The 15,820-nt window shown below is 41.0% G+C and overlaps 1 protein-coding gene across 1 annotated transcript in view; it reads left to right on the forward strand.

Moving 5' to 3' along the window:
- Nucleotides 1–15,820, forward strand: part of LOC140714066 (furin-like) — a 152,056-nt gene that overhangs the window by 119,340 nt on the left and 16,896 nt on the right. Inside the window, exons 10-14 of the mRNA XM_073024769.1 lie at nucleotides 251–354; nucleotides 2,793–2,910; nucleotides 9,612–9,791; nucleotides 12,212–12,336; nucleotides 13,943–14,068. Coding sequence (XP_072880870.1) covers nucleotides 251–354; nucleotides 2,793–2,910; nucleotides 9,612–9,791; nucleotides 12,212–12,336; nucleotides 13,943–14,068 — 653 coding nt within the window. The remainder of the gene's footprint in view (nucleotides 1–250; nucleotides 355–2,792; nucleotides 2,911–9,611; nucleotides 9,792–12,211; nucleotides 12,337–13,942; nucleotides 14,069–15,820) is intronic.

A 15,820-nucleotide genomic window follows, 5' to 3' on the forward strand; every position in this document is an offset into this window, starting at 1 on the left:
TGGAATGTGGGAGAAACCAGAGCACCTGGAGGAAACCTACATGCTTGCGGGAACAATGTACAAATTCCTCAAAGACGATGGTGGGAATCGAACCTTAATCACTGCCGATGTAAAACGCTATGCTACTGTGCCACTCTTCTTTTAGTGTTGAAAATAGAATAAAGAGTTCCCTGTGGGGAAAACTGTACTCGGGTAACCTGTTTTACTGAAAAGCTCATTTAATTCATTGTGATTTTTCCTCTCCTCCAAGTAAAAATCTCACCTGGCGTGACATGCAGCACCTTGTAGTACGAACGTCTAAGCCAGCCCACCTGTCCTCCAACGACTGGATTACAAATGGAGTTGGTCGCAAAGGTAACAATGGCGTCTATGTGACCTGTTTTGTGTTGGGTTGCTCTTGGCAGTGAAAGCAAAATCAAGGGGAAGAGAATCTCCATTCAGCTCACCCAAGCTTGTATCCTACAAACAGCTGCAACTTGAACACCTAATGTTTCTCCATTTTGTCTGCCTGGCAGATTATCCCATGAACTAATCAACAAGTTCCTTTGGATTTCAAACACATTTTGTGTGGTGGTTCCATTTATTAGATTTTTTTCCTCCTAACCATTAACTGTTTTTGATCAAGTTCTGTATTGTTTCCTTCTCTGTAGATATTGGTGTTGTCTAATGCTTTCTTGCAGTGCCTTGAAAGATTATATGCTAAGGGATCTTTTTGTAAGCGTGTTAATAGTACGTGTAATAAATTCTGTATGTTTTATGGGTGGAGGGAAGCCATTCTTCCATGTAACATGCAAGGTTTTTTGTGCGGTATCTTCCATTACCCTCACTTCACACCTCAATATTTCATTCCGTTTTGATACCTGTTTAAAAACCTGAACCTTCAGGATACTTTGACCAGGCTTCTCAGCACTTGTCCTAATTCTTTTTCTATGACTGGCTGCCAAATTTTAACATGAAGCACAGAAAATGGCCCTTGAGCCCACTTTATCTATGCTAATTGTTCGGATTTGGATGTTTTTAATCCAAGGTTCGTATGGAAGTCAGGAAAGAGGTGTGAAACTTGTTGCTTCGCGCTTATTTTATTGAGTGTTAATAGAACAAAGAAAATTGAAAATGGACAGAAACAGAAGCAGAGACTAGAGAGTGAAGGGAAAGAAGCAAAACGAGTTTAGAAAATGGCACCACCATGTGTTCAGCTCTTGTACTCCAAAGACAAAGAACATTGCATTCAACTTTGCAGATAAGAGTCAGCCAGTCAGATAGCTCCTATTCAAATAATGCAGCACCAGAAAAGCTTCCAGAGCTTTCCAGAATGATACAAAGAACTGTAGCCACTAGGGGACACACTGAACAGCTGCATATACATACTGGGACCACTAGGAAGCATACTAAACAGTTACATTAATATAACTAGTTTATAAAATACAAGCAGACAATTTATTTTTTTTGCAGCTTAACACTTAAGCAGTCTAATGTAACAACTACCCATTCACACTGAGTCTTCAGTCTTGTTGCTTCTTAGCTATTCAGTTGTTCTTCTGGATACCATTTAAATATTGCGTGAGTACTTCCACTATCTCAAGCGCTGTTCCAGATTCCAGCCACTGAGTAAAACTAATTTTCCTCAGATTGGCTCTAACCCTTTTACTTCTAACCTTGAACCTTTACCCTGTGGATTTAGACTCCCTTGCCATGGTGCCCCTCATGGTCTTGTATCCCTCTGGGTTCTCCCTCCGAATCCCCGTCAGCTTTCTCCTCTTAAATGAAAAGAACACTGACTGGCCTATCTCTCTTCAACAATAAAACAATCATCTACTATGATCCACCCTCCTCTTCTATCGGATTTCTTCTTCTTCGGCCCTTTACCTTTTCCACCTATCACCTCCCAGCTTTTCACTTCATCCTCCCCCCTCCATCCTCACTCACCCACCTTCCCCCTCACCTATCACCTACCAGCATGTACTTCCCTTCACCCGCCACCACCTTAATTCTGGCTTCTTCCCTCTTCCTTTCTAGTCGAGATGAAGGATCTTGGCCTGAAACATCAACTGTTTATTCCCCTCCATAGATTCTGCTTGACCAGCTGAGCTCCTCCATTTTGTGTGTGTTGCTCCTTTCGAGTAGCTTGGCTATGTTGCTGTGGAACTTCTTGCTAATGTACATCCGTGAGGTCATTTTGGATCTTATAATATTTTATTGTCTTCTACATAAATTAGGAGGCTGCAAGGTTTGATGTGCTGTGTCTAGCGAATCCTTCAGCTCCTTCCACACTTTCACCAGTTCTATGATAGAATTGCAAATTAAACTATAGTACAGTAGGTTTAAAAAAGATTCAACATTTCAGACTTGTAATTTATATTTTTCTCTCCTCAATCATCCTTTTCCTTCCACCTCAGTTTCTTTTCTGTTTCTTTCTCCCATCCTACCCTGCCTAGTTATTTCATAGATAGTTATGGGTTTCTTAAAATGCTCTCTCTATGTATAACCCTAATTGTCATTTTAGCTGTATTATTTTAATTGATTTTTTTTAAATTTAGAGATAACAGCATGGAACAGGCCCTTCTAACCCACCGACTTAACCGCAGCCTAATCATGGGACAATTTACAATGATCAATTAACCTACTAACTGTACAGTTTTGTATTTTGGGAGTAAACGGAGTCACAATTGAACTCCAATCTCCGACACCCCAAGCTGTAATAGCTTTGCGCTTATCACTGTGCTACCATTTAATTAAAAGGGATGAGATTACTTCTGTAAAATTAACAGTGAGGTGTTCCCCTTCCTTTACAGTCAGTCACTCGTATGGATATGGGCTACTTGATGCTGGAGCTATGGTCACATTAGCTAAAAATTGGACAAGTGTTGGAGATCAGCGGAAATGTGTCATTGTGATTACCTCTGAGCCAAAGTAAGTAAATATTTATTAATGGGCACTTCCATTGGAAAGGTGTGCCTATAGCAAAATTTTATGCTATTTGCCTTGAATTTAATAGCTTGTATAGATTATGGGATCATGGAAAATTGGATGCTTGTGAAGAGATTTTTATAATTACGAAGTCCTCATTATCTGCTAGCTTACTACACGTGTACGTGAGGAACAGTTTGGTATTTCATCTAATGACGGCTTGAAGTAGAGAAACTTAAAGTAAAATTATTGATGCTTTGTTGTGTTTGCTCGTCTTATAATTACTGATGAGACTCAAAGCCAGGAGACAGAACAAAGGCGGAACTTGAAAAAACCTTTATTCAGGAAAACCAAACAACTACAAAAATCTCAGAACTCAACAGTACATCCCAAAGGGCAACAATTTAAATAGTTTACCCAGAGTAACATTCAAGACATTGATATGTCTGTGAGTCTGTTGGTTCATCAATATGTTAAAGAAAGATATTGTGATACATTAACCATTTTTACTGATGGATCAAAAGGTAATTTAACTGGGAATGCTGGTGTGGCTGTTTTTGTGCCTGAATTACAGGTAACTATAAAGAAATGACTTGCTAACCACCCCAGTATATACAGCAGAATTGGTTCCCATCATTTTGGGCTTACAGTGGGTGGAGGAAATTTGTCCTTGCAAAGTTGTAATTTGTTGAGATTCTTTTTCAGTTTAGCCAGCCGGTGGCGTAGTGGCATCAGTGCCGGACTTCGGAGCGAAGGCTCCTGAGTTCAAATCCAGCCGGCTCCCTTGCACGCTTTCCATCTGTGCTGGGTTGAGTGCCGAGCTAGCAACTTGGCCTCGTAAATATAAGAAAGTCTGCTAAAAAAAAAAACGCTGTCATGATGGCGTCCCGCTGACTCCACTCGGATTTAAGGGCTTTCTTCTTCTTTTTCAGTTTTGGTTAGTCATAAAACAGGTCATTCTGGCAGTAGGTCAGACTTATTGCTGGAAGCTCTTCAAACTTTATTGCATATTCAAAGTATTTGTTTACATACCATCTCTTTATGGGTCCTGAACATAGAGGTGTAGAGGGGAATGAGCCTGTTGATTGTATGGCCAAAACAACTGTTAAGCTCAGCTGTGGATATAGATCTTCCACTTAGCAAATCAGAAGCAAATGGGGTTGGTGGCATTAAGAATTAAAGGGTTATGGCAAGACTTGTGGGGTAATGGGCATAAGGGGAGATACCTTTACAGAATACATAAAACTGTTGGATTGATGGGAGAAGGGGGTAAAACAAGAAGGGAAGGAATTAATTGACTCAACTTAGAATTGGGCATACTGTACATAATTATTCCTTATGTCTTGTGGGAAAAGCATCATTATGAGGTGTGTAGATTTTGTCATTATCAAATAGTTGAACACATATGCTTCACTTTGTAAAAGAATAAGGTTGAAAGAAAGCACATACAGGCATCACCACTATCTTTGGGGGTTGATGGCTTTCATTTAAAAACTTCATTAAGTTATGGAAGTGACTTTAATTGAATTCACGATATTGTCTTTCATTATTTGCAATTTATAGGGCTTTTTGGGGCAATTTAGATTTCATTTGATAAAGAACTAGTAGGGGTTTTATTTCCCAACTCTGTACACCACTCTCCAGTCCAGTTGATGGTGGTAATGCACCTTTAAGTTTGACTGCCAACTGCCATTAAAAGTCGTCGTCGTCAGTAGAAGAGACATTGATAGGAACAATGACCAATCAGTGGCAGTCAGCCTGGGATTGGTTGTCAGCTGAGCAATGGGCATTGGTTGTTTTGGTTCCATAACATGCTTTGAATAAGTAGTAAATTAATCGAACTTCCAAATGACAAATGAAATATGATGAAATGCCAAATCATCACATGTAATGATTGTCATAGGTGAACTGGACGATTTGGCGATGCCTCCTCACAATTTGCCTCTTTGATTGCAGATGTATTAACTGAAACCAAAGTCAGATATATCAATGCAGTTATGATTGGCTGTTGCAGGTTAGGATGCTAACAGTGTCTTCCCAACAGTGACACTATTGGTCTACACCACGGTAGCACAACTGTTAGTGTGACGTTATTACAGCTCAGGGCATTTCAGAGTTCAACTCCAGTCTCTGTACATCCTCCCTGTGAATTGCGTGGGTTTTTCCTGAGTGCTCCAGCTTCCTCTCACGTCCAGAGACGTACCGTGCAGGTTAATTGATCATTGAAAATTGTCCCGTGGTTAAGTTAGGGTTAATCGGGTTTGTTGGCAGTTGCTGAGGTGGCATGGCTGGAAGGGCCTACACTGCGCTGCATCGCTGAAATAAATCATTAAATAAATATCCCTTTTGAATTGGCCACAATTTCACTGAATAGCAGAGCAGGCTCAGATCTGGCTGCTCACTCCTCACGCCTCACTAATTGAATTTCAGTGCCAAGTTTTCAATTCTCTTCTCTGGATGGTTGAGTAAAACAATCATTCATGAACTAGTTGAACTGGGCATGCACACAGAAAACATAGAACACTACCGCACAGCCAATGTGGCATATGACCAGCACAGTCCGGAAATGTACTGGGGTCAGCCCTCAAGTGTCGCCATGCTTCTGGCGTCAACATTGCATGCCCACAATTTACTAGCCCCTTGCTAACCGATAGGTCTTTGGCGTGTGACAGGAGACCAGAGGACCTGGATGAAACCCACGCGGTGGCGGGGTGAATGTACAAACTCCTTACCAACAGCAGCAGTACTTGAACCCCTATCTTTCAATTGCTGATATTGCAAAGCTAGAGTTGTGAAGTCTTCGAACCCCAAATGATATTCTAATTTTGTACATTATGTTAATCTAACATTACCACTAGCTTTCGTGGACAAAGATGTTTAAGTTCTTCAGATTAGGTTAAACGATGATTTAATGCATACTTGGAGCGAGCCCGGAATGTTCCTGGTTTGTACTCAATTATAGACATATACAACTAATAGTTTCCCAAAGACCTAAACTACAGTTGAGTTGCTTTCAAATTAAGATGGTACAGATTTCTTAAAGGAAGCAAGAAATTGGGCTACTTTGGAATTGATAAACCAAGGCAGGAGTATAGGGTTAAGAGAGATAATAAATCGGCCATGATGAAGTGGCAGAGCAGGCTTGGTGGGCTGAACAGCCTAATTCTGTACCTATGTTTTGTGGTATCCCTGATCTCGCCCCCAACCAAACTTCTCAGCCATTTGCCTCAATTTATTGTTGGTACATTTAAACATGAGAAATTCTGCAGATGCTGGAAATCCAAAGCAATACCTACAAAATGTTGGAGAAACTTGGCAGGTCAGTTGCATATATGGAAAGGAATGAACAGTTGACATTTTGGACTGAGTCATTGGTGCTGGGTGAGGTGTTGGTGTGCCTCTCTGCCATCCTTGGTGCTGGGTGAGTGTCAGGTTCCTCCCTACAGTCCTTGATGCTGGATGAGGTGTCAGGGCCTGGCTCTACAGGCCTTGATGCAAGAAAACATTTGTGAACATTTTACAATTACTTGGTTTTCTACATTAATTACTCATAAAATTTGGTTTGATCTTCATCTAAGTCACAATAATAGACAAACACAATCTGCCTAAACTAATATCACTCAATTGTACTACTTTGCTTCAATACTGAGTACACCATTTAAACAATCATAGTCTAGGTTCAAATAAAGTATGTGAGCCCCTCAGATAATGCCTTTTACAAAAGCTATTCAGCACGGACTAGAAGGGCCGAGGTGGCCTGTTTCCATGCTGTAATTGTTATATGGAGTCAGATGTTGGTTGTAGAGGTGCCCCGCCCTATAAAAAAGACACACAGTCAGGTTACTAACAGAAGATAGATAGATAGATACTTTATTCATCCCCATGGGGAAATTCAACTTTTTTTCCAATGTCCCATACACTTGTTGTAGCAAAACTAATTACATACAATACTTAACTCAGTAAAAAATATGATATGCATCTAAATCACTATCTCTGTAAATTAAAAGGTTAATTTATAGGTTGAGTCTGTGGTAAAGAAGGCAAATGTAATGTTGGCATTTATTTCAAGGGAAATAGAACATGAAAACAAGGAGATATGGAGCCAGTGATCATTAATGGAGAATGTGTGGAGCAGGTTAAGTATATCTATCTATCTATCTATAACACTGAAGCTTTATAAGACACCAGCCAGGCCACACTTGGAGTATTATCAACAGTTTTGGGCCCCTTATCTCAGAAAGGATGTATTGTCATTGGAAAGCTTCACAGGGATGGTTCTGGGAATGAAGGGGTTAACGCATGAGCATTTGGCTGCTTTGGGTCTGTACTCATTGGAATTTAGAAGAATATGGGGGGGGGGGGGTTCTCATTGAAACCTATCAAATGTTGAAAGGACTAGTGGATGTGGAGAGGGTATTTCCTATGCTGGGAGTATCCAGAACTAGAGGGCACAGCCTCTCAAAATTGAAGGGCAACCCTTTAGAACAGATTAAGGAGGAATTTTTTTAGTCAGGGAGTGGTGAATCTGTGGAATGCTCTGCGACATACAGCTGTGGAGGCCAAGACCGTGGGTACATTTAAAGCGAAAATTGATAGTTTCCTGATTGGTGAAGGGATCAAAGGATATGGCGAGAAGGCAGGTGTCCGAGGTTGAGTGGGATCCAGGATCACCCATGATGGAACGACGGAGCACACTCAATGGGCTGAATGGCCTAATACTGCTTCAATGTCTTATGGTCTTCTCAAGAACAATCTGCTTATGTGCACCATGCCTCAATCAAAACAACTTTCAGAGGACCTGAGAAGAAGAATTGTAGAGACGCATGAAGCTGGAAAAGGCTGCAAAAGCATTTTTAAAGACCTGATTGTTCATCTGTCCACAGCAACAGACATTGTTAACAAATGGAGGAAATTCAGTGCTGTTGCTATTCTCCCAAGGAAGAGAAGATCATGCCAAGAGAACAATGTACAATGCTGAAGAAGGTGAAAAAGAACCCAAGGGTAACAGCAAAAGACCTGGAAAATTTGCTGAAGTCTCTGTTTGTGTGTCCACAGTAAGAAAAATATTGAACAAGAATGGTGTTCATGGAAGGACACCCCGGGGAAACTACTGCTCTCCCAAAAAAAAATGCTGCACATTGCAAGTTTGCAAAAGAACATCAGGAAATGTTTGCAACACACCAAATGCTGGAGGAACTCAGCAGGCCAGGCAGCAGAGTTCTGCCAAAGGGTTTCGACCCAAAATGTCTTTTCCATAGATGCTGCCTGGTTTGCTGAGTTCTTCCAGCATTTTGTGTGTGTTGCTTGGACTTCCAGCATCTGCAGTTTTTCTGTTGATTGTGACCAGGAAATGTTTGGTGGAGGTTATTGCTGCTAAAGGAGGTTCTACCAGTTATTAAATACCAGGGGTCACATACTTTTTCCAGCCTGGACTATGAATGATTAAAAACTGTGATCAATAAAGACATGAAAAGTACAATTGTTTGTGTGTTATCAGTTCAGGCAGATGAAGATCTGACCACAACTTAAGAGTAATTAATGGAGAAAGCCAGGTAATTGCAAAGGATTCACAAACTTTTTCTTGCAATTGTACCAATTCTTGTCAAACTTCTGATGAAAATGAGCTGCTGAAATACATTAGCACATGTTCTGGTTTGCTGATTAATAATTTTCTAACAGCTTCATGTGATAGCCGTGTTCAGGGTGAAGAACGTAATGTCGACACCATAAAGGGGTGAATTCTTAACCAAAAGCTTAAGTGATTTTTGACAAGTGGCTTTTGTCTTGAGTTCACCATTGTTGTGGTTTGTGCTTCCCACAGTTGTTATTCATTCGGTGTGGTGGCAATGCAGCTACTGTAATTTCTGTGTGTGGGTGGCTGCAAACTGTCCCCAGGGCTTGTGTAAAATTGCAGCATTCACACAATTACATTTTAAGAAAAAGCTTGTACATCTCAATGTACAGTATCTCTGAAATGTTGAGCACTTCAAGGCAGTGAATCAATCGTCAAGAAACTTGCAACCAGCAGAGATTAAAAATTATCTTTATTTGTCACAAGTACATGGAAATATCACAACAGACAATGAAATGGGCAGTTTGCTTCTACGATAATCACAGTCCAAGAATGTGCCGGGGGCAACCGGCAAGTGTTACCACACTTCTGGTGCCAACATTGCGTGCCCACAACATAGTACCCAGTGCGTCTTTGGACTGTGGGAGTAGACAGAGGAAACCCATGTTGTCACAGGGAGAACATGCAAACTTCTACAGAGAGAGCAGCGGGAATTGAATCCTGATCATTCGGAACGTTCTTTGAGTTTATTCATTTCTGGAGGTATTTGATGGGGCTGGATATTTACAGCTTCATTCCCTGCTGTTCTCCTGACTGTTCTGGGATCCTTTAATATCCACCTGAATCGGCAACACACCAGAGCATGGATACTTGTGTGAGTGTTACACTGCCTCCAGCTCTGCATTTGTGTGTCAGCCTATGTTGTGTTCGCATCCTTCTCTCAGACTTGAAACCGTAGCCATCTGGTTTTTAAGGCAAGAGTTAGACTAGGTGAGGCAACCTACATGTAAATAGTTCTCCACAGCTCTGACAAGAGCCTGGGCCAGAACTACTCTTTACAACTTGTGTAAAGAGTACAGAGGATGTTGTGACATTCCTTTTCCATGGTCTGATTTTGAACTTGCCATTTTAGGGAAATTAAAAACCGATTGGAGATACGGAAGAGTATTGATGCATGCAGTCAAACACCAAACTTTATTCAGTCCTTGGAGCATGTGCAGGCAAGGATCACACTATCCTATAGCAAGCGTGGAGACCTGGCTATATACCTCACCAGCCCAATGGGAACAAGGTCAACACTGCTGGCACCAAGGTATGAATTTGCAATTGCATAAAATCAGTAGTGTTGTGAATAATGAAAATCTGCCATTTTGTACTGTGGGTTTTAGAGTTTTAAATTGTGTTTGCCATCAAATTGTACTGTAGGTTTTACAGTTTTAAATTGTGTTTGCCTATTTGACAAAAGGGATTTGGCTCAATGGTTTCTAATGCGAGGCTGAAGAACATTCATTGTGTTACGGACATCACTACAAGCTGGCACTTATTGGTCACTTGTAATTGCCTCTGCGAACTGATGATGAGCTAACCTGAAGGGCAGCAGTAGCTCTGGAGAAGATACGCCTACAACATGGAGTATGGATTTCTTGGATTAAAATCTTACAACGATAAAGAACCATTTCCAAATCAAAATGGTGTTGGATCCTAATGCCAAATGTTATTGGAAGTCAAGAATGAGGCATGAAATTTATTGCTCGCAATTTAATTGTGCATTGTGAACAAAGAAAGAAAGTCAAAGGAAAATGTATTCATGGTCATCTCGTACTCAGACCAGAGAGATACAAAATTCCAGTGATAACAATTAATCTATAAAGTAGTTAGCTCAAGTGGTGTAGCACCTGTTATTGAAAATTAGCAAATTTCTAGAAAAATGCAGAAGCAACTGTACCAAAATTACTGGAAAATTCACTGAACAGTGACATGTATATGGATGATTATATAAAATTACAAATTCAAAGTTCAAAAAGTCTGAAGTAAGGTTTATTATCAGAGGACATACATGTTATCACAATTACCCTAAGATTCTTTTTCTGTGGGCATATTTAGCAAATCCATAGAAAAGTAGCTGTAAATGTGATCAATGAAAAACAGTGTAAATGCAAATATAAATATATTGGCAATAAATAACAAGAGTACGAAATAACAAGATAGAGTCCTTAAAATGAGCCTATCAGTTGTGAGAACACCAGAAGTGTGTAGTTATCCCTTTTGTTCAAGAGCCTCTGGTTGAGGGGTAGTAATTGTTCTTGAACTTGGTAGTGCAAGTTCTGAGGCTCTTGTACCTTCTACCTGATGATGATGGTAGTGAGAAAATAGCATGGCCTGGGTGGTGAGGAATTTTGGTTGCTGCTTTTCTACAGCAATGTTTCATGTCAGTGTGCTCAATGGTTGGGAGGGCTTTACCCGTAATGTACTGGCCAAATCCACTACCTTTTGTAGGATTTTCTGCTCAAAGAAATTGGTGTTCCCGTACCAGACCGTAATGCAGCCAGTCAGTACACTTTCCACCACACATCTATAAGTTTTCCAAATTTGTTGATGACATGCCAAATCTTTGCTCCTGAGGAAGTAGAGGCGCTATCATGCTTCCTTTGCAATTATATTTATATAATGGGTGCGGGACAAGTCCTCTCAGATGGTGACGCCCAAGAATTTAGAGTTACTGACCCTCTCCTCCTCTGATTCTCCCATGAGTATTGGCTTATGGATCGCTGGTTTCCCTCTCCTGAAGTCTTCTATCAGTTCCTTGGTCTTATTGACGTTGAATGAGATGTTGTCATTACATCACTCAGACAAATTTTCAATCTCCCTCCTGTATGCTGATTCATCACCACCTTAGATATGGCCCACAACAGTGGTGTCATCAACAAACTTGTACGTGGTGTTGGAGCTGTACTTAGCCACACAGTCATAGGTGTAAAGTGAGTAGAGCAGGCGGCTAAGCACAGCTCCAATACCAGTGCTCCTTTGCTGATGGAGATTGTGGAGGAGATGTTTTTGCCAATCCAAACTGACTGGGGTCTACAATGAGGAAATCTAGGATCCAATTGCACAAGGGGGTATTGATGCCCAGGTCATGGAGTTTACTGATTAGTTTAGTGGGCATGATGGTGTTAACTGAACTGTAATTGATAACACGGCATCCTGATGTATGCATCCTTGCCGTCAAGATGTTCCAGGGCTGTGTGGAGAGCCAATGAGCCAATGTTGTAGACCTGTTGCTTAGGTAGCCGAAGGCAAGGAAAGGTAAACTCCAACAAAACTAATGGTTCTACACCGCAATACAGCAACCATGTAGGATTGGATGAGGAGAAAACTCCTTGCTCTTGGATTTGCGAATTTTTCAGGATGGAAATTGAGGGAAATGGATATGAGATGAGGGAACAGAGTTTAATGTAAACACAAGATTCTGCTTTGCTGAAAATCTAGATCAATACACACACAAAGTGCTGGAATAACTCGGAAAGCATCAATGGAGGGGAATAAACAGTCAATCTTTCAGGCAGAGACCTCTCATCAGGAATGTAACTCAGCTCAAAACGTCAACATTTATTCCACTGCAGAATTTACATCATATTTAATGTTTCCAAATGCAAGAACGGGTCGTGGAGAAGGGTTGTGGAGTGATGGAGCTGTTTCTGAAGTATTGATTTGCATTCTTTTTATCCCTTGCAGACAACATGACTACTCATCTGAAGGATTCACAGATTGGGCATTCATGACGACACATTCATGGGATGAAAACCCATCTGGTGAATGGGTTCTGGAACTGGAGAACACGCCTGATCTAAAAAATTATGGTTTGTGCTTCTGAAATCAGGCATTGTATCGTCTCTGACTCCTTCTCTAAAGGCCATATAACCATATAACCATATAACAATCACAGCACGGAAACAGGCCATTCCGGCCCTCCTAGTCCGTGCCGAACTCTTAATCTCACCTAGTCCCACCTACCCGCACTCAGCCCATAACCCTCCACTCCTTTCCTATCCATATACCTATCCAATTTTACCTTAAATGACACAACTGATCTGGCCTCTACTACTTCTACAGGAAGCTCATTCCACACAGCTATCACTCTCTGAGTAAAGAAATACCCCCTCGTGTTTCCCTTAAACTTTTGCCCCCTAACTCTCAAATCATGTCCTCTCGTTTGAATCTCCCCTACTCTCAATGGAAACAGCCTATTCACGTCAACTCTATCTATCCCTCTCAACATTTTAAATACCTCGATCAAATCCCCCCTCAACCTTCTACGCTCCAATGAATAGAGACCTAACTTGTTCAACCTTTCTCTGTAACTTAAGTGCTGAAACCCTGGTAACATCCTAGTAAATCGTCTCTGCACTCTCTCTAATTTATTGATATCTTTCCTATAATTCGGTGACCAGAACTGTACACAATATTCCAAATTTGGCCTTACCAATGCCTTGTACAATTTTAACATTACATCCCAACTTCTGTACTCAATGCTCTGATTTATAAAGGCCAGCGTTCCAAAAGCCTTCTTCACCACCCTATCTACATGAGACTCCACCTTCAGGGAACTATGCACTGTTATTCCTAGATCTCTCTGTTCCACTGCATTCCTCAATGCCCTACCATTTACCCTGTATGTTCTATTTGGATTCCATGTCTCTTCTGTATAACTTATTTCGAGGGACAATGGTGCCTGTGACTGATACCTACTTCAATCCTTCCTGCTGATTTCTTGATGTCCATTGATAGTCTTTCCATTATGTAATTTACTGTCAAATAATCTAGTCTTAATTGGCACTTGTCACATTGTATGAATTTATCAAGTGAAAACATTCCTTAAACCACCCACCTTTGTGTATCTGTTGCTGATCTTCAGTCTGTCTGATTTTAGAATCAAAAGTGTTAATGGGAATTTTGGGCACCTGTTCAACCAGCACCCACCTTTCTGTTATTCCTCAGCCTTTACAGCTGTTGTTTAGCCACTCTCTTAGTTCTTTATGCCAAACTATCACTGAACAATTCTGTGTTTAACTTTAGCTGCTACTTGCCCACCCATTCTGCCCGTCCGCATTCCCTTGTTATCTTCCTCGCCATGCTTCCAAACACTTAAGTCTTGCCCTTAAAAACCCACACGCCAGTTGGTTGATGTTAATTCATCAAACTATCTTTGAATTTGCACTTAAAATCTTGAATGCAATGTTTAGTGTTCATCAACGTGAGATCAGGAAGTCTTGCTTGAGATTTGCCTGACATTTCATGAGCGTCCAGGATGCAATTCCATCGTCTTCTCATTTAATGACTTTTTCTTAAAAATGGAAAACTCTTTTGAAATTTCTTTTATTTTCTTACAAACTTAAGTGTTTTATTTTAAAAAGAAGTTTGGCTGTTATTTTGCAACCTAAAATATTTCTGCATTACTCTATTCAGGTACGCTGAGGCAGTTTACTCTGGTTCTGTATGGCACAGCACCAGCTAACCATGACCAGCTGAAAGCTACAAATGTCACATTGCCTGACAACTGCAAAACACTGAACTCTCAGCATGTGTGTGTGGGTAAGTAAGCAAAGTAACAGGTTGAATTTCACTGCCTTGGAGCGCCCTCTACAGGGGAAACTGGGAAAAATTGGAAGGTGTTGGGTTAGGGTCTCAAACTTGCTCCATCTAACACCTCTTATAAAACACTTTACAAAAAGAAACAAGAAAAAATAATGGTTATTTTATGCCCCACTAAACACAACAAAAGCTCATCGTTTCCAGACTGAGTGATTCTATAAGTTACTTGTTGCTTTTCTATAGGTTTCTGGTTCTATTGTGTTGGTGCATGGCCAAGTGGTTAAGGCATTGGTCTAGTGATCTGAAGGTCGCAAGTTCGAGCCTCAGTGTGTTGTGTCCTTGAGCAAGTCACTGAACCACACATTGCTTTGCAACGACACCAGTGCCAAGCTGTATCGGCCCTTGCCCTTCCCTTGGACAACATCGGTGGCGTGGAGAAGGGAGACTTGCAGCATGGGCAACTGCTGGCCTTCCATACAGGCCTGCGCCCCGGAAGCTTTCCAAGGCGCAAATCCATGGTCTCACGAGACTAATGGATGCCTGTATACTATTCTGGTTCTATAAGTTACTGCTACTAACTTGTATAGAGGGTTGGCTGACTGGCAGGAGGCAAAGAGTGGGGATAAAGGGGTCTTTTCTGGTTGGCTGCTGGTGACTAGTGGTGTGCCACAGGGGTCTGTGTTGGGACTATTTCTTTTCCACAAGTGAATAATTTGGATGAATGAATTGATGGGTTTGTGGATGATACAAAGATAGGTGGACATGTAGATAGTATGGAGGAAGCAGGGAGCCTGCAGAAGGTCTTGGACAAATTAGGAGAATGAGAAAAGAAGTGGCAGTTGGAATATTACGTAGAGAATGTCTGGTCATGCACTTTTGGCAGAAGGAATAAAGGGGTAAACTATTTTCTAAAGAGGGAGAAAATACAGAACTCAGATGCAAAGTGGCTTTGGAGTCCTTGTGCAGGATTCGCGAAAGGTTAGTTTGCAGGTGAGTCGGTGGTGAGGAAGGCAAATACAATGCTAGCATTCCTTTTGAGATGACTAGAATATAAAAGCATGGATGTAATGCTGAGGCTTTATAAGGCACTGGTCAGACTGCATTTGGAGTATTGTGAGCAATTTTGGGGCCTTAATTTAAGAAAGGATGTGCAGGCATTGGAGAGAGTCCAGAGGAGATTCATGAGAATGATTTTGGGAATGAAAAGATTAATGTATGAGAAGCATTTGATGGCTCTGGGCCTGTAATCACTGGAGTTTAGAAGAATGAAGGGTGATCTCATTAAAACCTATCAAATATTGAAAGGCATAGATAGACTGGATATGGAAAGGATGTTTTCCATAGTGGATGAGTCTAGGACCAGAGGGTACAGCCTCAGAATAGAAATATATCATTTTAGAATAGAAGTGATGAGGAGTTTCTTTAGCCAGAGGATGGTACATCTGTGGAATTCATTGCCACAAATGGCTGCGTAGGCCATGTCATTGGGTATATTGAAAGAGGAAGTTAATAGGTTCTTGATCAATAAGGGTGTCAAATGTTTTGGGGAGAAGATAGAATGGGGTTGAGAGGAATAATGAATCAGCCGTGATCAAATGGCAGAGCAGACTCAATGGACCAAATGACCTATTTCTGTTCCTATGTCTTATGGTAGATTTTCCAGCATTTGGGGAAATAAGTGATTAACAATTATAAATTCAGTCAAATCATTCTTAAATCATTCCATAGCCATGTACAGAGCATCACCAAGTT

The sequence above is a fragment of the Hemitrygon akajei genome, chromosome 21 (genome assembly GCF_048418815.1).
Source record: "Hemitrygon akajei chromosome 21, sHemAka1.3, whole genome shotgun sequence".
In the NCBI taxonomy this organism is placed as follows: domain Eukaryota; kingdom Metazoa; phylum Chordata; class Chondrichthyes; order Myliobatiformes; family Dasyatidae; genus Hemitrygon; species Hemitrygon akajei.